General features: G+C 55.0%; 1 protein-coding gene across 2 annotated transcripts in view; it reads right to left on the reverse strand.

The window, feature by feature from the left end:
- ARHGAP26 (Rho GTPase activating protein 26) overlaps positions 1 to 17,161 on the reverse strand; it is a 130,682-nt gene that overhangs the window by 99,104 nt on the left and 14,417 nt on the right. For both annotated transcript variants that reach the window (XM_054389313.1, XM_054389312.1), the window contains exons 2-5: positions 7,850 to 7,945; positions 6,036 to 6,097; positions 5,550 to 5,621; positions 3,469 to 3,570 (exon numbers count right to left, since the gene is read on the reverse strand). In XM_054389313.1, the coding sequence (XP_054245288.1) occupies positions 3,469 to 3,570; positions 5,550 to 5,621; positions 6,036 to 6,097; positions 7,850 to 7,945 (332 nt within the window). The remainder of the gene's footprint in view (positions 1 to 3,468; positions 3,571 to 5,549; positions 5,622 to 6,035; positions 6,098 to 7,849; positions 7,946 to 17,161) is intronic.

Consider the following 17,161-nt stretch of genomic DNA (forward strand, 5'->3'; position numbering starts at 1 on the left):
ATGGCAAACACATGCTTGTGTTTGAACAGCAGCTTAGTCTTGATCTGCATGACCCAGCCATGACATAGTCCATGGCCCCTATGCCCTCTGCTTCTTCTGCCTGCCCATGGTGAGGTGCTGAGCAAACTGAGATCTGAAAAGTAGGGGGGAAAAAAATGATGCAATCCAAGAACTTTGCCAGGAGTTGAGCAGCAGATTAGATTCTGTGTGCTATTTCTTTGGCTAACAGCCAAAGCAGCAGAGAATTCCCATGGTCTCCTCCTCTCCTGCCGTAGCAGTTGCACGTGTGGCTGGTATCACCCTCCAGATGTGGACAGCAAGAGTTTTGGAAACATCTCCTGCTCACAACAGTCTCTCCCTTAGGACATCAGGACATCTAGAGAACCTCCAGACTGCTCACAAATGGATTGTGTTAACCTTCCCAACCAACCTACCACATATGCCCAGGAAGCCCCTAGGCAGGTAGGGGCCATGGTGGACAGGCCCTGGGGAGGCATTGGATGGGTGCAAAGCTTCCACGTCGTGTGGGATGTCACATCCACGGTTCATAACCCAAACACTGCTCTTTCAAAGGCATCTCCCTCCTCAGTGGGGCTTAAGCCAGCAAAATTTCCTGGTTTGATTCCTAGAGGCCCCAGCACCTGAACTTGGGAGCTGGCCCAGCCTCCTCCTTCCTTCCCTCCCAGCCTAAGCCCGGCACTGTCCTTCCCTCCCAGCCTAAGCCCGGCACTGTCCTTCCCTCCCAGCCTAAGCCCGGCACTGTCCTTCCCTCCCAGCCTAAGCCCGGCACTGTCCTCCCCTCCCAGCCTAAGCCCGGCACTGTCCTCCCCTCCCAGCCTAAGCCCGGCACTGTCCTCCCCTCCCAGCCTAAGCCCGGCACTGTCCTCCCCTCCCAGCCTAAGCCCGGCACTGTCCTCCCTCCCAGCCTAAGCCCGGCACTGTCCTCCCTCCCAGCCTAAGCCCGGCACTGTCCTCCCCTCCCAGCCTAAGCCCGGCACTGTCCTCCCCTCCCAGCCTAAGCCCGGCACTGTCCTCCCCTCCCAGCCTAAGCCCGGCACTGTCCTCCCCTCCCAGCCTAAGCCCGGCACTGTCCTCCCCTCCCAGCCTAAGCCCGGCACTGTCCTCCTCTCCCAGCCTAAGCCCGGCACTGTCCTTCCCTCCCAGCCTAAGCCCGGCACTGTCCTCCTCTCCCAGCCTAAGCCCGGCACTGTCCTCCCCTCCCAGCCTAAGCCCGGCACTGTCTGCGGTGGAAGCGGCCAGCAGGTGGCGCCAGCAGCCAGCGCTGCCCACCCGGCCCAAGCACAGCATCCTGCACAGCCACGTCCTGCACCGCACAACCCCAGCAGGGGGGGTTGGAAAGGACCTCTGGAGATCATCCACTCCAACCCCCCTGCCAAAGCAGGGCACCCACAGCAGCTTGCCCAGCATCACAATGGCCAGGTGGCTTTGGAAGCTCTCCAGACAAGGAGACTCCACAACCTCTCTGGGCAGCCTGCTCCAAAGCTCCAGCATCCTCACACCAAACAAGTTTCTCCTCCTCTTCAGATGGAACCTCCTGGGTTCCAGTTTGTGCCTGTTGCCCCTTGTCCTGTCACTGGACACCATTGATGAGTATGGTTCTATCCTGTTATCCCTCAACCTTTAGCTCTTGCTGAGCACTGAGCAGATCCCTTCTCAGGCTGCTCTTCTCCAGGCTCAACAGCCCCAGGGCTCTCAGCCTTTCCTCCTCACAGAGATGCTCCAGCCCCTCAGCATCTTGGGAGCCTCCACAGGACTCTTTCCAGTAGCTCTCTATCTCTCCTGAGCTGGGGAGCCCAGAACTGGACCCAGTACTGCAGATGTAGCCTCATCAGGAGAGAGTATAGAGGAAGGAGGACCTCCCTTGACCTGCTGGCCACACTCAATGCACTCCAGAAGAGCAGTGGCCTTCTTGGCCAGAAGAGCACATTGCTGGCTCATGTATCCCACACAGAGCCACCACCCACACCCCCCACATGGCTGCTTCCACAGGCTAAGTTCCCTACAAACCCTGCTGGCTTGCAGACACCTCAACCATGACTCTTACCTCTCTTCAACCCTGATATGGTGGAAGATATCTCTGCTCTCTACCTATGCTCACCATACCACCAGCTGAGCTATCATCCCAGTGCCCACCAGCTCCCCTAGAAACACCTCAGCAGCACACCAACATCGTGCCCAAAAGCAAGGACACCCATCCTGGAGGGACCAACCCAGGTCTGGATCAGTGCAGGGAATTCCAGGCTTGGAAGAAGTGATTTTAAACTCAAGGTTCTCATCCAGTAAGAGCATTTGGCAGAGCAGCAGCCAACACCCCCCCACGTCAGTAAGAGGCTCCTAAAGCAGTTTAGAAGCTCTAAGCCTGATCACTCCTCCCATCAAGCTCAAAGCCACTGCAGCTACTCTCAGAGAAGGAAACTAGATGTTCCTGCTGGCACCAGGGATGCCTGCAGCAGAACCAGCTCCTTTCTGCTCCACTCTAATTAGAAACTCCTCTTTCCTCATTGATTGTTCTCCATGCTGGGAGCAGACAGACTCACAGATTGCATTGGGTTGGAAGGGACCCTCAAAGGTCATCTTGTCTGACCCTCCTGCATTCAACAGGGACACCTCCAACTAGAGCAGGTTGCTCAGAGCCTCATCAAGTCAGATCTTGAATGTCTCCAGGGTCAGAACCTCAACAACATCCCTGGAGAACCTGTTCCAGTATCTCACCACCCTGATTGTGAAGACTTTCCTCCTGGCATCCAACCTAAACCTACCCTGCTCCAGTTTCAAACCAATGACCCTCATCCTATCACCACAGGCCCTTCTGAACAGTCCCTTCCCAGCTCTCCTATAGGTCACCTTCTGATATTGAAATGCAGCTCTAAAGTCTCCCTGGAGCCTTCTCTTCTCCAGGCTAAACAGCCCCAACTGCCTCAGCCTGTCTCCATAGAAGAGGTGCTCCAGTCCTCTGATCATCTTCATGGCCTCCTACGGACCAGCTCCAGCAGGTCCATGTCCCTCTTGTGTTGGGGGTCCCACAGCTGGACACAGCACTGCAGGTGAGGTCTCAGAGCAGGGGCAGAATCATCTCTCTCCATCTGCTGACCACTCTGCTTTTGATGCAGCCCAGGATGCCATTTGCTTTCTAGGCTGCAAGAGCCACTGCTGGCTCATGTTCAGCTTCTCATCCACCAGCACCCCTGAGTCCTTTCCTGCAGGGCTGCTCTCAATCTCATCATCCCCCAGCCTGGACTGATATTGAGGGTTGCCCTGACCTAGGTGCAGGACCTTACACTTTGCCCTGTTGAACCTCATAAGATTCTCCTGACACCCAGCGTGGTGTCACCAGCCAGGAGAACCACAGAGTTTGCAGCAGGAGAACCCATGTCATAAGGCACACAAAGCACTCAAAGAGCTCACCACAGCTACAGCCAGCCATGGAAAAGCAGAGGCTGCTCTCACCTCCTGGAGCTGGGATTCTTTCTTCTTAGAAGACAAGTTCAAATGCTTTTCTAGGACACCACAATACTTCTCTGTCTCCTTGTCATACTTCTTCTTGGCATCCTAAAAAACAGAACAATAAGGTTGATGATTAAAACAAAAGCATCAAAGCAGCCATGAAGACCCACAGAACAAGGAAGGACCACAAGTCCTGTGTGGGAGCTGACCCTGTTCTGCCCAGCACAAGGTGGGACCAAGGCCAAGGTGCACCAGCTGGAAGCAAGTGAAGCTGCTTTTATCCATGGCCATCAGGCTGATGCTGCCAAAATCTGAGCGTTGGAGGATTCCCAGGGCCTAAAGCTTGGCAAAACACCCAGATCCAGGGCTGGTCCTAAGACAAGATGGTGGGGAACATGCCTGCTACCACCTAACAAGCACCTCATCCCCTGCCACCCCTCCCAGTGGCTCATCCAGTGTCACTCAGGATGGTGACACAGGAACTGGGCTGCTGGGGGCAGGAGCTTCAGGAGAATGTCAGCCTGAGGTTTTCTTTTCCACTTCTCATCCCACCCTCCCCACCCCAACACTACTGACACTTTTTAAGTCTGGAGGAGACCAAGAGGGGATCTTCTCAATGCTGATCAACAGCTAACGGGCCTGTGGGGCAAGAGGATCAGGCCAGACTCTTGTCAGTGGTGCTCAGGGACAGGACAAGGGGCAACAGGCACAAACTGGAATCCAGGAGGGCCCATCTGAACTGGAGGAGAAACTTGTTTGGTGTGAGGGTGCTGGAGCTCTGGAGCAGGCAGCCCAGAGAGGTTGTGGAGTCTCCTTCTTAGGAGCCTTTCAAGCCCCATCTGGATGTGTTCCTGTGTGACTTGCCCTAGGTGACCCTGCTTTGGCAGGACGGTTGGACTCAATGATCTTCAGAGGTCCCTTCCAACCTCCCCATTCTATGACCCTGTGACACCTGCTAATAACCACCTCCTTTCTAAAAAGAGCTTTTTTGGCTCTTTTTTTCTTGTAGCTGCCCAACCCAGGCTAGCCTGGCCAGTCTGGGCTGCACCACAGAGCTGGGCACACCATGGCCATGTCCTTCTTGCAGGCAGCAGCAGGTTGTGCTCACAAGAGAGCTGCAGACACTGGGTTTCATTTCAGAACAAAGGCAGGAAAGCAAGGGGGGGGGGAAGGTTGCCTCACAGCCACCCTCAGCCACACTAGCCCTTCCCCAGCTCACCCATGTTGCAGGACCAGCCAAATACCTCTGCAGTCACCAAGGGACACAGTGGGAGTGGGGAGCACAGAATGGGGGGTTCAGGTGACTGGGAAGCCCACTAAGGAAATGGTAATTCTTGTTCAGAATAACAGAAGAAAAAGTTCATTTGATTTTTGGCATTTTACTTGTTTGGGGGTGACCTCAGAACATTGAGGAACTTAACTAGGAGTTGGATCATCCCTTGGCCATCCCACAGCAGCACATCACCTCCTCCCATACCCATGCCCAGCAGAGCCCATCACAGAATAGAAAGAATCATAGAATCATTTTGCTTAGAAGAGACCTCTGAGACCATGGAGTCCAACCCTTAACCCAGCACTGCCAGGTGACTACCAAACCATGGCCCACAGCATCACATCTCCACGGCTTTGAAACCCCTCCAGGGATGGGACCTCCATCACTGCCCTCAGCAGCCTGGGCCAGGCCTTGATAGCCCTCAAGGGGAAGAAATCATTCCTCATAACCAACATAAACTTCCCCTGGTGCAACTTGAGGCCATTTCTTCTTGTACTAGGACTTGTTTCTTGAGAGAAGGGACTTAGCCCTACCTGGCTCCAAGCTCCTTTCAGGGAGTTGTAGAGAGCAATGAGGTCTCCCCTTATCCTCCTTTTCTACAGACTATGCAGCCCCAGTCCCCTCAGCTGCTCCCCACCAGACCTGTTCTCCAGACCCTTCCCCAGCATTGTTGCCCTTCTCTGGACCCACTCCAGCACTTCAGTGTCCTTCTTGGATTAAGGACAAGCACACCAGGTCCCTGCCATCACCACATGGCTCTGGGCTCTGTGTGTGAGCCTCAGCAGGGCTCCCCAAGGGGACAGCAGCTCACCTTAGCAGCCCCAATCTGCTCCTTGCGAAACTTCTCCAGTGGTGTGATCAGCACCTCGCTGGCATTCTCGATCTGCAGGCAAAACCAAGCACAACTCAGCCACCACCTTCTGCCCAGCTCAGGCCCAGACACCCCAGGCCCCGAGCCACTCACCAGCTTTTCCCACAGAAACCCTCCTGCAGCCCCAGGAAGCCACACACTTCACCCCCCAACCCCTGTGCTGGTGGAGGAGGCTGAGGACCTTGCACCCAGCCTGCTCCTCACCCCACTGATCCCCACCAGCACTGGCCAGTTTCCAACAGCAAGACACCATTAGTGATGCTCTTCAGGCATTCCTCATCACCAAGCCTACCCTCTCCTCTCCCTTACAGCCCTGCCCTGGGCAAGAGAAGGGACACTGGGGCCTGCACCGTGCTGTGGTGCCCCAGATGCCAGCAGCCATGTGCAGAGCCCCCACCCCTCCTGCCCCAGCAGCCAGGGCCATACCATGCGCATCCTCTCGTCCTCCAGGTTCCGCAGCACCGTGGCAAACTCCTGCAGAGACTTGGCTGGAAGGAACAAACCCACAGTCAGTGGTCAACAACCTTTGATTGGCTGCTTAAATTCAGAGAGAGACAGAGCAGGGCTTTTTTTGTCTGTTTGTGTCTTGGGGGGGCTTGGCTGTTGAGGGGGTTTGCCAGCTTTGCTTTCTCCTCAGTAAGGTTTCCAGTTGCCTCCAGAAGCAGCTGGTAGCAGAGCATCCCCAGCAACATGCTGCCACCTCCAGAGAGAAACATCACATCACAGAATTGCAGAGGTTGGAAGGGACCTCTGGAAATCATCCACTCCAACCCCCCTGCCAAAGCAGGGCACCCACAGCAGCTTGCCCAGCATCACAATGGCCAGGTGGCTTTGGAAGCTCTCCAGACAAGGAGACTCTACAACCTCTCTGGGCAGCCTGCTCCAGGGCTCCAGCACCCTCACACCAAAGAAGTTCCTCCTCCTCTTCAGAGAGAACCTCCTGAGTCCCAGTTTGTGCCCCTTGTCCAGCCCCTGGGCACCACTGACAAGAGTCTGGCCCCTTCCTCTTGGCCCCCCACCCTTTATCTGTTGATCAGCATTGAGAAGATTCCCTCTCAGTCTTCCCACATCTTCATCTTGAACCTGTACTGTCTGATCACAGGCCAGCCCCTTGGCTCAGCACAGGCTCCTGCCATGCTTGGCAGATGAGTGGCAGGTCACCAGCATGTCCATCAGAGCCAGAGGACCTGGATGAGGAAGCTATTTTTGCTGAGAGCCTGGGAACAAATAAATCAGGCAAGTTAAATCAGGGCTAAAGCTCATCTGCTCTGAACTTTCAGAGCTTACTGTATGCAGCTGTGCTCCAGACAAGGCACACAGTAAGCTCTGAGAGTTCAGCTGGGGCAGAAGCAGGATAACATGGAGTGAAGCTGCTGAAACTGCTTGTCCTGCACCATGAAAAGCTCTGGGGTGGAGCTGGGCTTGATGTGGAGCTCACTGGCTCTGAACTGCTGCTCCTGCCCAGTCCTTTGCTCCTGTAGCCAGAAGCAAAGCTGCTGCTGCTCCTCTCCAGATTGTAGCCCCTCACAGTGTCCTAGCCATGGCCACATCTCCTGATAGAGTCATAGAAGAGTTTGGGTTGGAAGGGACCTCCACAGGTCATCTTGTCCAACCCACCTGCACTCAGCAGGGACAGATCTCAGCTCTCCCAAGGGAAAGGGATGGATAATCTGGTCTCAGGTACAGGCAATCTTCTTTCATCTCCAATTTGCAGGGCTAGGGTTAGGCCAAGAAGCAACACCTGACTTCCTTGGGAAGGCTTTGCTGATGTTGGGGTTGTTCAGCCCAGGCAGACCTTCTAGTGGCCTTTCAGGAAGCTGGGGACAGACTTTTGAGCTGGGCCTGCTGTGACAGGACAAGAACTGATGGTTGGCACTCAGAAAGGCAGATTCAGATTGGAGAAAAAGAAGAAATGTTTGACTCTGAGGGTGGTGAGAGCCTGGCCTAAGTTGCCCAGAGAAGTGGGAGATGCCCATCCCTGGAACCATTCCATGTCTGAGGCTGTGAGCAACCTGCTCTGGTTGCAGCTGTGCCTTCTGACTGCAGGGGGGTTGGGCTGGATGAGCTTGAAAGGTCCCTTCCCACCCAAACCAGTCTGGGATTCGATGCTGAACCCAGAGAAACATCTAGGAAAGCACCCAGACAAATTCCTGGTGCCTGGGTGTCCTCCTGCGCTTGCCTGCCATGGCCCGCTGCCGAAGGTGTCCCGGTGGCCGCCGGGAGCAGCTGTGAGGACTCACCGATGCAGATCTCGTCGTCGGTCTCCGCGTCCCCGATGCAGCGGAACTTGAACTCGTTGAGGGAGTCTGCAAACTTCCGCTTGGCCGTCGACAGGTCTGGCAGAGGGCAGCACGCAGGGAGGGCAGCAGGGGAGAAACCACACCAACAGCAGCGTGACTTTCATGCTGGGATTGAGACACCTATCCCAGGGGCATCTCCAGAAGCTTTCTCCTGCACCCACTCCAGGGACAGGGCTCTGCAGGGTCCCCACCAGCATCCACCAGGAGACAAAACCTCAAAACGCTCTGAGGGCCACGTGGGAGCTGGAGCCCAGTGCCATGGGGCAGAGGCAAAGTGGGATGGATGGTGGCAATGCCACGGTAGACCCCCCCAGAGCTGGCACCTCGGCCCAGGCTCCCAGTCCTGCAGCGTGGACCAGGGACACCACAGAGGCCCTGCAGAGGTTTGTTGCTCTCCAAGCTGCAGATCCTCTCTGGGTTCTGAATCCTATTAAGTTCTTACTCACAGTGACCTGAAGGGATCCAGGGCTGGCTTTTCAGCCCCGTAACCCTGCACACACACACACACACACACACACACACACACACGCCCTGGGTACCAGCAGGTCACCAGCATGGAAGAGAACTTGTAGCTGAGCCACATGAGGAAATGCAGGCACCCAGACCACGTCTGGAACACCTCACACTAATTCTTCTGGGTGTTTCTTCACCCCAAGTCCAAAACTTCAGCCTTTTTTCCCCTCTCCTAGCACAAGTGTCCAGCACACATGCACACAGAGGGTGTCTCCTCCTCTTGGACACCACCAGCCAAGGAATTCCAGTGCTCTGCTTTCCCCCTGGGATTCAAGAAGTTAAAGCTTTCTCAAAGCTGCTCTGGGTGTCTCTGCTCAAAGCCCTGGGGCTAATCCTGCTCACAGCACAGTCCAGGGTGATTTCACACAACTGGTGCCACTCACCCTGGTCTCCTCCACATCCCTTTCCCTCACTGGGGCAGCTGGAGGGCTTGGGGACTTGAACCCAGTTCTGGAGCTGGGAGAGCTCCTGTCTCCTCTGGAGTAATAACGGAGATGATGACGTTGATGACTTAAGGAGCTACTTCCTCTCCTCCAGCTCCATGCTGACCATCAGCCATAGCTCTGCCTGCTGCACAGGGTGGCCTCACCAACACCCTGCCCACCTTATGTGTAGTACATCCCCAGCCATGTGACTTGTGGTCATATCCTTCACACCCACCACCACCTGGGCAGGACCCCAGAGCTGGGTGCTGCCCTGGCATGGGTGCAAACCCCTGGGAAGGAACCAGCTCAGGTTCCCTGACAGGGTGCCCAGGATTCCAGCATCACCCTGGCTAGGGCCATCCCCCTATGATGAAAGCCAGGAGGACTTTAGCTCTGGTGAGGCTGACTCCTGGGTTCAGTTTCAGGCCCCTCACTCCAAGCCTCCATTGAGGGGCTAGAATGGATCCAGAGAAAGGCAATGAAGCTGGTGTAGGGTCTGGAGAACAGGCCTGGTGAGGAGCAGCTGAGGGAACTGGGGTTGTCTAGTCTGGAGAAGAGAAGGCTGAAGGGAGACCTCATTGCTCTCTACAACTCCCTGAAAGGAGGTTGCAGCCAGGTGGAGGTTGGTGTCTTCTCCCTAGCATCGGGTGAGGAAATGGCCTGAAATTGTGCCAGGGAAGGCTTAAGTTGGACATGAGAAACAACTTATTTGCTGCAGGAGTGGTCAGGCACCAGAACAGGCTGCCCAGGGAGGTGGTGGAGGCACCATCCCTGGAGGTGTTCAAGAAAAGTGTGGCCATGGCACTTGGGACATGGTTTAATGGCCATGGTGGTGCTGGATTGATGGTTGGACTGGGTGATCTTAGAGGGCTTTTCCAACCCAAGCAACTCTGTGATTCTATAACTCCAGGACTCTGCACTCACTAGGCATTAGCCAGAGGAAAGCTGAGACACCTTCAGCACTGGGAACACCCAACAATGGCCCATGGGGAGGGGAGAGGAGATAACCACTGGTGTGACAGTGACAGAGGAGGAGCACTGGCAGCCAGCACTGGAACACAGCCTCTTCACAGGGCTGAAGAGGAGACTAAAATTAGCAGCAGGCCTGGCCAGAAAAGGAGAGAGGGGCACTCATGCCCACCACATGTCTGAAGACAAGCAAGGAGCCAGCAGAGAGAGGCCCCAATTGTCTTCCCTGTGCCACTGTCAGACCCACATCTGAGTGCATCCTGAGTGTCCTGTTAGCCTAAAAGCTCCAACCTCTCATCTACATTTTGGGGGAAAACTTATCCAGTGGAAGCAGCCAAAGCTCATAAAAGCATGGAATCATTTTGGTGGAAAAAGACCTTTCAGATCATCCAGTCCAACCCTTAACCCCGCACTGCCAGGTCACCACTAAACCACAGCCCTCAGCACCACATCTCCACAGCTTTGAAATCCCTCCAGGGATGAGGACTCCACCACTGCCCTGGGCAGCCTGGGCCAGGCCTTGACAACCCCTTTGGGGAAGAAATTGTTCCTCATATCCAGCCTTCCCTGGCACAACTTGAGGCCATTTCCTCTTGCCCTGTCACTCATTCCTCGGGAGAGGAGACCAACCCCAACCTGGCTCCAACCTCTTTTCAGGGAGTTGTGGAGAGCAGATGGGTTAGCCAAGGACCAAGCTGTCCCACTGGCCCGGAGCGCAGGGCTCTTCCCAGAGCTGACTTTGCCCCCAGCTTGCTATTTAAGCTGGAAAAAAGCAAAACTATCTGTGGCTCAGCTCCCTGTTGGGACACCAGGACAGAGACAGGAGCCGTAGGAGGTTTAAGTCCAAGCCAAAGCCGGTGGAACAGTCCTGGGAGCAAAGAGTTAAAGCTGCTGCAAAGTGGGGAAAGCAGAGGATGCTGCTGCAGGCTCTGGGTGTCTGACAGGGGCTGTGCTCTCAGGAGCAGGATTTCTCCACTTCCTGCAGAGAAAAATTGCTTCACAGCCTCTGTCTGGTGCTTGGTGGGACAACAGGAACCGAGACTCCTGCCCCTTCCTTCCCCTGCAGCAGGGAACAGGCAGGGAACAAGCAGGCTCAGGCTGTGTGTCCCCTGCCACCCTCATCACCCCCTCCCCCCCCCAGAGAGGGCCAGCAGGGTCCCAGGTCCTTGGTAGGACAGGAGCATGTCTCCTCTTCCTGGGCACTGCCTGTCCCTGTCCTCTCCCAGCAGCCCCTAGAGGGTTCTCAGCCCTTCATTGGGGAGATGGCCACATTCCCACTGGTGAGCACAAGGACAGAAGCCACCAGCTCCCCCCTTCATGGGTTTGACAAGTTCCTCAATGCTTGAGGCCTTGAGCAACCTGGTCTAGTAGGAGGTGTCCCTTCCCCTGGCTGGGGGTTGGAACCAGATTATCTTCAAAGTCATTTCCAACCCAAACCATTCTATGGTTGTCCAGAAGCCATCTGCAGCTACGTCACAGTCCATCTTCTGCCTGCTTCTAAAGCAAATGCCTCCAGCCTCCTCGTCACTCCTGTGCCTGTGGGCGTGCAACAGGGACTGACAGTGCCATGGCTGCACCTCCAGCCTGCTGCCAGCCCCTGGGCTTGCTCCCAGCACTATCACCAGCAGCTGGCACATGGGCAAGCCTCCTTTGGTCCCTCACATGGCAGCTCCCCTTTGGGCACAAGGGAAACAATGGGTCCACCTTCCCAGGAACAAGGGACAGTATCTGCAAAACACTTTTAGATCTGCCCACAACACAAGTGTGAGTGTCACCAGAGCTCACCTGCCCAGGCTGGAAGGGTCACAGTGCTGGTCAGTGACAGCCTCCAGTTGGAAACACTTCAGTATAACCACTGCAAATCGCACAGCAAGAGGCCAAGCAGAGTGAGCAGCAGAGCCTCACACACCAGGATCTCACCATGCAGGAGCCACCACCCTGCAGCTCCTAGTCTTGCAGCCCAGCAGCTCACCCCATGCATGGGCACTGTAGGAATGGCACCAGCACCATGCATGGGTGCCATGGGGTGACCCCAAGGAGAATCCACCACATCAGGCAAGATGCTGGGTGCAAGCCATGAGTTTGATGTGCAAGTCACAAGCTCCCAGTGCAAGCTCCACTGCTGCCAGCCCTGAGGAGGGGACAGGGGACACTGCAGCAGGAGGAGAAGCAGCAAGAGGCAGCTCCTTGCCCTGCATTCCCCATGGGCTCACAGCAGGGTCTCCCAGTGTGCAGCCATGGCAAGGACTGGTTCACCTCCACCACCACCTCAACCTGGCAGGAGCCTCCTTCCAGCCAGGGCACCTGTCCTGCAAAACAGCCCAAGTGCAGGAGCCTGGAGAACACAGATCTAGGGGTCACCAGCAGAACCTCTGCAGCTCAGATGCAGGGAAACTGGGGCATGACACAGACAACTTAGCCACCCCAGCAGCACCTCCAGAGCCCCTCTGAAGCACAGCAGCCACCAGGGCAGGCAGGGACCAGCCAGGACACATAATCCAGAGAGCAGCCACACTAATCAGCAGCCAAAACAGGCGGATTAGGGCTGGCCAAGGGTGCTTAGGAAGCAGCAATATGGTGTCTGTCCCCACAACAACCACCCCTCTCAGCCACCACCCCATCCAGGGCTGCAGCAAAGCCACCACAGGGTCACACAGCATCCCTCAGGTCTCAGGAATGCCCAAGGATGGGGTTTGGGACAGGTCAGAGGTGGGAATGGCCAGCTGGATTTAGCTCATGGATGAAGGAAAGCACCCACTGAATTGTGGAATCATTTTGGTGGGAGAAGACCTTTAAGGTCATCAAGTCCAAGCATTAACCCAGCACTGCCAGGTCACCACTAAACCACGGCCCTCAGCACCACACCTACACAGCTTTGAAACTCCTCCAGGGTTGGGAACTCCATCACTGCCCTGGGCAGCCTGGACCTGGCCTGGACAACCCTCAAGGAGAAGAAATTGTTCCTCATGTCCAACCAAACCACCCCTGGAACAACCTGAGGCCATTTCCTCTTGTTCCTTGGGAGAAGAGACCAATCCCCACCTGGCCCCAACCTTCTTTCAGGGAGTTGTAGAGAGGCAGAAGTTCTCCCTTCAGCCTCCTTTTCTCCAGGCTGTACAACCCCAGTTCCCTCAGCTGCTCCTCACCAGAACTGTTCTCCAGACCCTTCATCAGCTTTGTTGCCCTTCTCTGGAGCCATTCCAGCACCTCAATGCCCTTCCACCAATATCAAATCCTAGCCCCCACACAGACCCAGCCCAAGCACAAAATGTTGGGGCTGTGCCATTCAGACCTGAATTTGTTCCAAGAGGTTTAATTCTTCTCTCTTTGAGCTTCCCAGAGGAGGTCAGCAAAAGTCCTCCCTGCTCCTGCAAGCCAAGGAGGTCCTCTGGAGCCAGCCTAGTCTCCACATTGCATTCAGAGCTAATTGGCAATGATTTGTTTATTAAAGAGCTTCTCATTCCAGGTGGCTGGAGTTAATCAGTGCTTTAGGATGGGCCTGCAGCTGCTGGCAGGTTCCTCTGATTCATCCTTGGAGTAAATAAATAAAACCAGATGAGCAAAGCCAACCCCACCTCCAGCAGCAGCTTTTGCCACCAAATTTGTCCACAAAAGCCCTGGGAAAGGCTGCCCTGGCTCAGCACCTGCTGGAGACAGAGGTTTGAGGGTGCCAGACACAACAGGAGGTAACCCTGGGGACTTAGTGTGATGGGCAAAGGACGCTCCAAGGAGGGGAGAGCACCACTGCCAGGGCCCTGCAGCACCCCCAGACCTCATTTTGGTGCCTTTACCACATGCATGGCTCCAGCCAAAACACAGTGCTGAGCCTCATCTCAGCAGCGTGCACACAGATTCCAAATCCCACCTCCCCAAAGCCTACATCTCCACTATACCAGGGAAACTTTGCAAACAGACTATCACAGAATTGTTTCGGTGGGAAAAGACCTTCAAAATCTTCCAGTCAACACGAGGAGGAACTTTGCTTACTTTGAGGGTGGCAGAGCACTGGATCAGGCTGCCCAGAGAGGCTGTGGAGCCTCCATCTCTGGAGTCATTCAAAACCTGACTGGACACTGTCCTGTGCAACTTGTTCTAGGTGAATCTGCTCTGGCTAAGTGGTTGGACTTGATGATGTCCAGAGGTCCCTCCCAACCCCTGTGATTCTGTGAGTCCTACATCACCAACTCCAACCACCATGGCCATCAAACCACGTCCCCAAGTGCCATGTCCACGGGTTTCCTGGACACCTCCAGGGACAGTGACTCCACCACCTCCCTGGCAGCCTGTTCCAGTGCCTGACCACTCCTGCAGCAAAGAATTTTTTTCTACTATCCAACCTAAACCTCCCCTAGACCAAGCATTTCCTCTCATCCTACCACGTGCACCCTACAAACCATGCCTCAAGGGAAAAACTGCTCAGATGAAACAAAACCTGAATGATCTGCCCAAGGCAGCCCCAAGAATGAAGATCCAGGAGGTGCCACATCCTCTGCTCAGCCTTTTGCTGTGACTTCAGGAGCACAGTGTCCTGCTGCCATTGCCTCACCTGACACACTCAAGCCTGGCTGTGCAGGGCAAAACGTTGACCAGAGGGACAGAATCATAGAGCGTCTTAGCTTGGAAGGGACCTTCAAGATCATCTACTCCAACCTCCCTGCCATGGGCCCCTCAACTAGACTTGCTTGCTCAAAGCCTCAAGAAGCCATTGTAGGATGAATGGGACCATTCACTGGGTTCCCACAGCAGATCAGCCTGGAGTAACTCATCAAAGACAGGAATTCTTGCCAGGGGATTGGAAGAGATAAAAGTTCGCTGCTTCAAAAAAACAAAGTTAGCCCTTGGAAGGGCTGCCTGGCTGCATAGCTAAAATTATACCCCCCCACCCCGTGCTGCCTACCAGCTCAGCACCCTGGCCACGTCATCCTGCCACCCCCAAACCAGTAATGCTTGGAGATATCTCAGGAGCCTTGCCAGGCCAGGACGTTTGTGCAAAGCTTCCTCAAATTCCTCTGCAATCCCCACCATATTGGGATTCTGGGATCAGCCCATCTGTGGGGAAAAGGAGGGGCTCCTGGTTGACTTTGTCCATGTGTCATGGTGCCAAGGAAGAAAGGAGATGTTTAAAGCTAGAAAGAGAGCAACAAGGAAGCTCCTACCTAGCTGAGGGCTGGGGCTGCTCCTCTCTCTGGAGTGGCAGGAGAAAGCACCTCACAGAATCATAGAATCATTAACTTTGGCAATGACCTCTAAAATCATCAAGTCCAACATTCCACCCAACACCTCCATGATCACTAAACCATGTCCCAAGGTGCCACATCTACTCAATCTCTGAATATCTCCAAGGATGATGACTCCACCTCCTTTTCCTACAGCAGAGAAGGCAGGAGCTTGACTTTGGCCCTGCTCACCAGCCCTGGGCACCAGCTCACCAGAGCCTCTTCACAGAGAACTTTAAAATCAGTAAAAACAACTTCAGGGAGATAAGAGCAGTGTGGGGGGGCTCTCAGAAACATCTGGCCATGGACACAGGAGGAGGCGGCGGAGACTCCTGCCCGCTCCTGTTGGGCTAGAAATGGTCCAAACCCGCACTGTGTTTTGATAAGCAGTTCAAAAATAGCTACTGCTGCTGCTGGTGGTGGAGGTCAGGCTGCTGGCAGCTCCATGAGCCTGCTGGCATGGCTCAGCTCGGTGTGACAGCCTGCAGCAGGGCCTTGGAGCTCCAGAGGTGAGGAGCAGCTGCTGCCTTAGTTTGAAGAGGCTGATGATTAATCGGAGCTTTCACCCTCCTGCCCTCGCTCCTCTGACCCACACCTGCCCTGATCTTCCTCTTTCTGGACATTCCAGCCCCCAGCAGAGCCTGCTCTGCTGCAGAGGCTTTGAGCAGGGGTCTCACCACCACTCTCCATCCTTGCTGTTCAGCTTTTCTTAGCCCATCACGTCCCATTACAGCGAAACGCAGAGTGACTTTCATGACTCAGATCTTTATCTTGTGGTGGTGGAGACACTTCAGAAATCCACTGCACACAAATAGATTTGGTCCTTCCTCTCCTCCCTGCACCACTGATGGGACAGCAACAGGCCAAGGCAGCAGGGATGTGCTAACAAAGCAGCTGGCCCTCATTGCTGCAGAGGGTCATACCTGAAGGGATCCTCACTTCAGTGCCAGGTTCACCATCAAACAGCAATGGACTCCACAACCTCTCCAGAAAGGAAGATATGGGGAGGCTCCCGTCTGTCCTGCCTTGCCTGAGGACTCTGGACCTGTTTCTCCATTTGCCCCAAACTGGACTTCTCAGACTCTCTGCTCAGAAGTGCTCTGCTTGGTGCCCAGCACAGATCAGCCCTGCCCCAGCGGAGTGCTAACCAGGTTGTTTGTGGAGGGGAAGGAGGCAACAAGCTGCAGCAGCTCTTGCTTCAGAGACACATAGAACCAGGGAGTCATTGAGGTTGGAAAAGACCTCCAGGATCATCGAGTCCAACTGTCAACCCAACACCACCATGGCCACTGAACCAAGTCCCCAAGAGTCCACAAGTTTCTTGAACACCTCCAAGGATGGTGACTCCCTCACCTCCCTGGGCAGCCTGTTCCAATGCTTAACATGGGTGAAGATGGACAGAGATGACAGTGGGTAGGGAGAAAGGAAAGTGATAGAGAATAAAAGTACTTGAAAAGTGCAGGAGCAGCCTGCAAGAGCAACCTGCAGGTGCTGGGTTGGTCAAGCACTGTGACTTGTCTCTGTCTGTGGTCAGGACAAGGAAGGAGAACCTTGTGGTGGCCTTCCAGTACTTGAAGGGCCCTACAAGCCATACAGGGACAGACTTTTGAGCAGGGCCTGTTGTGACAGGACAAGGGATGATGGTTTGAACTGTAAGCAGGAGATTCAGACTGCAGAGAAAGGAAAAATTGTTTATGATTAGGCTGGTGAGACCCTGCCCCCGGTTGCCTAGAGAGGTAGGAGAGGCTCCATCCCTGGAATCACTGCAGGTCAGGTTGTCTGGGGCTCTGAGCAACCTGCCCTAGTTGCAGCTGTCCCTGCTGACTGCAGGGGGATTGGACTGAGTGACCTTGAAAGGTCCCTTCCCACCCAAACCAGTCTAATTCTGGGACAACCCATGAAATTACACAAATGACCCCTGGAAAGGCTTCCCATTCCTGGAGGTGCTGAGGAGACAGATGTCTGCAGCTGCTGGAAGGCACATCCTAAAGCAAGTCCTTTCTACCAGCAGGGATCCCCAGGACTTGGAGAAACACAGGCAAGCTGCCAGCCAGCAGAGCTCTCCAGCAGTGCTGGGAACCACCACAACCACCAACACCCCCCCCACAGTCTTAAAGGGCCCAAAGCCA

This window comes from Indicator indicator, chromosome 18 (genome assembly GCF_027791375.1).
Source record: "Indicator indicator isolate 239-I01 chromosome 18, UM_Iind_1.1, whole genome shotgun sequence".
NCBI lineage: Eukaryota > Metazoa > Chordata > Aves > Piciformes > Indicatoridae > Indicator > Indicator indicator.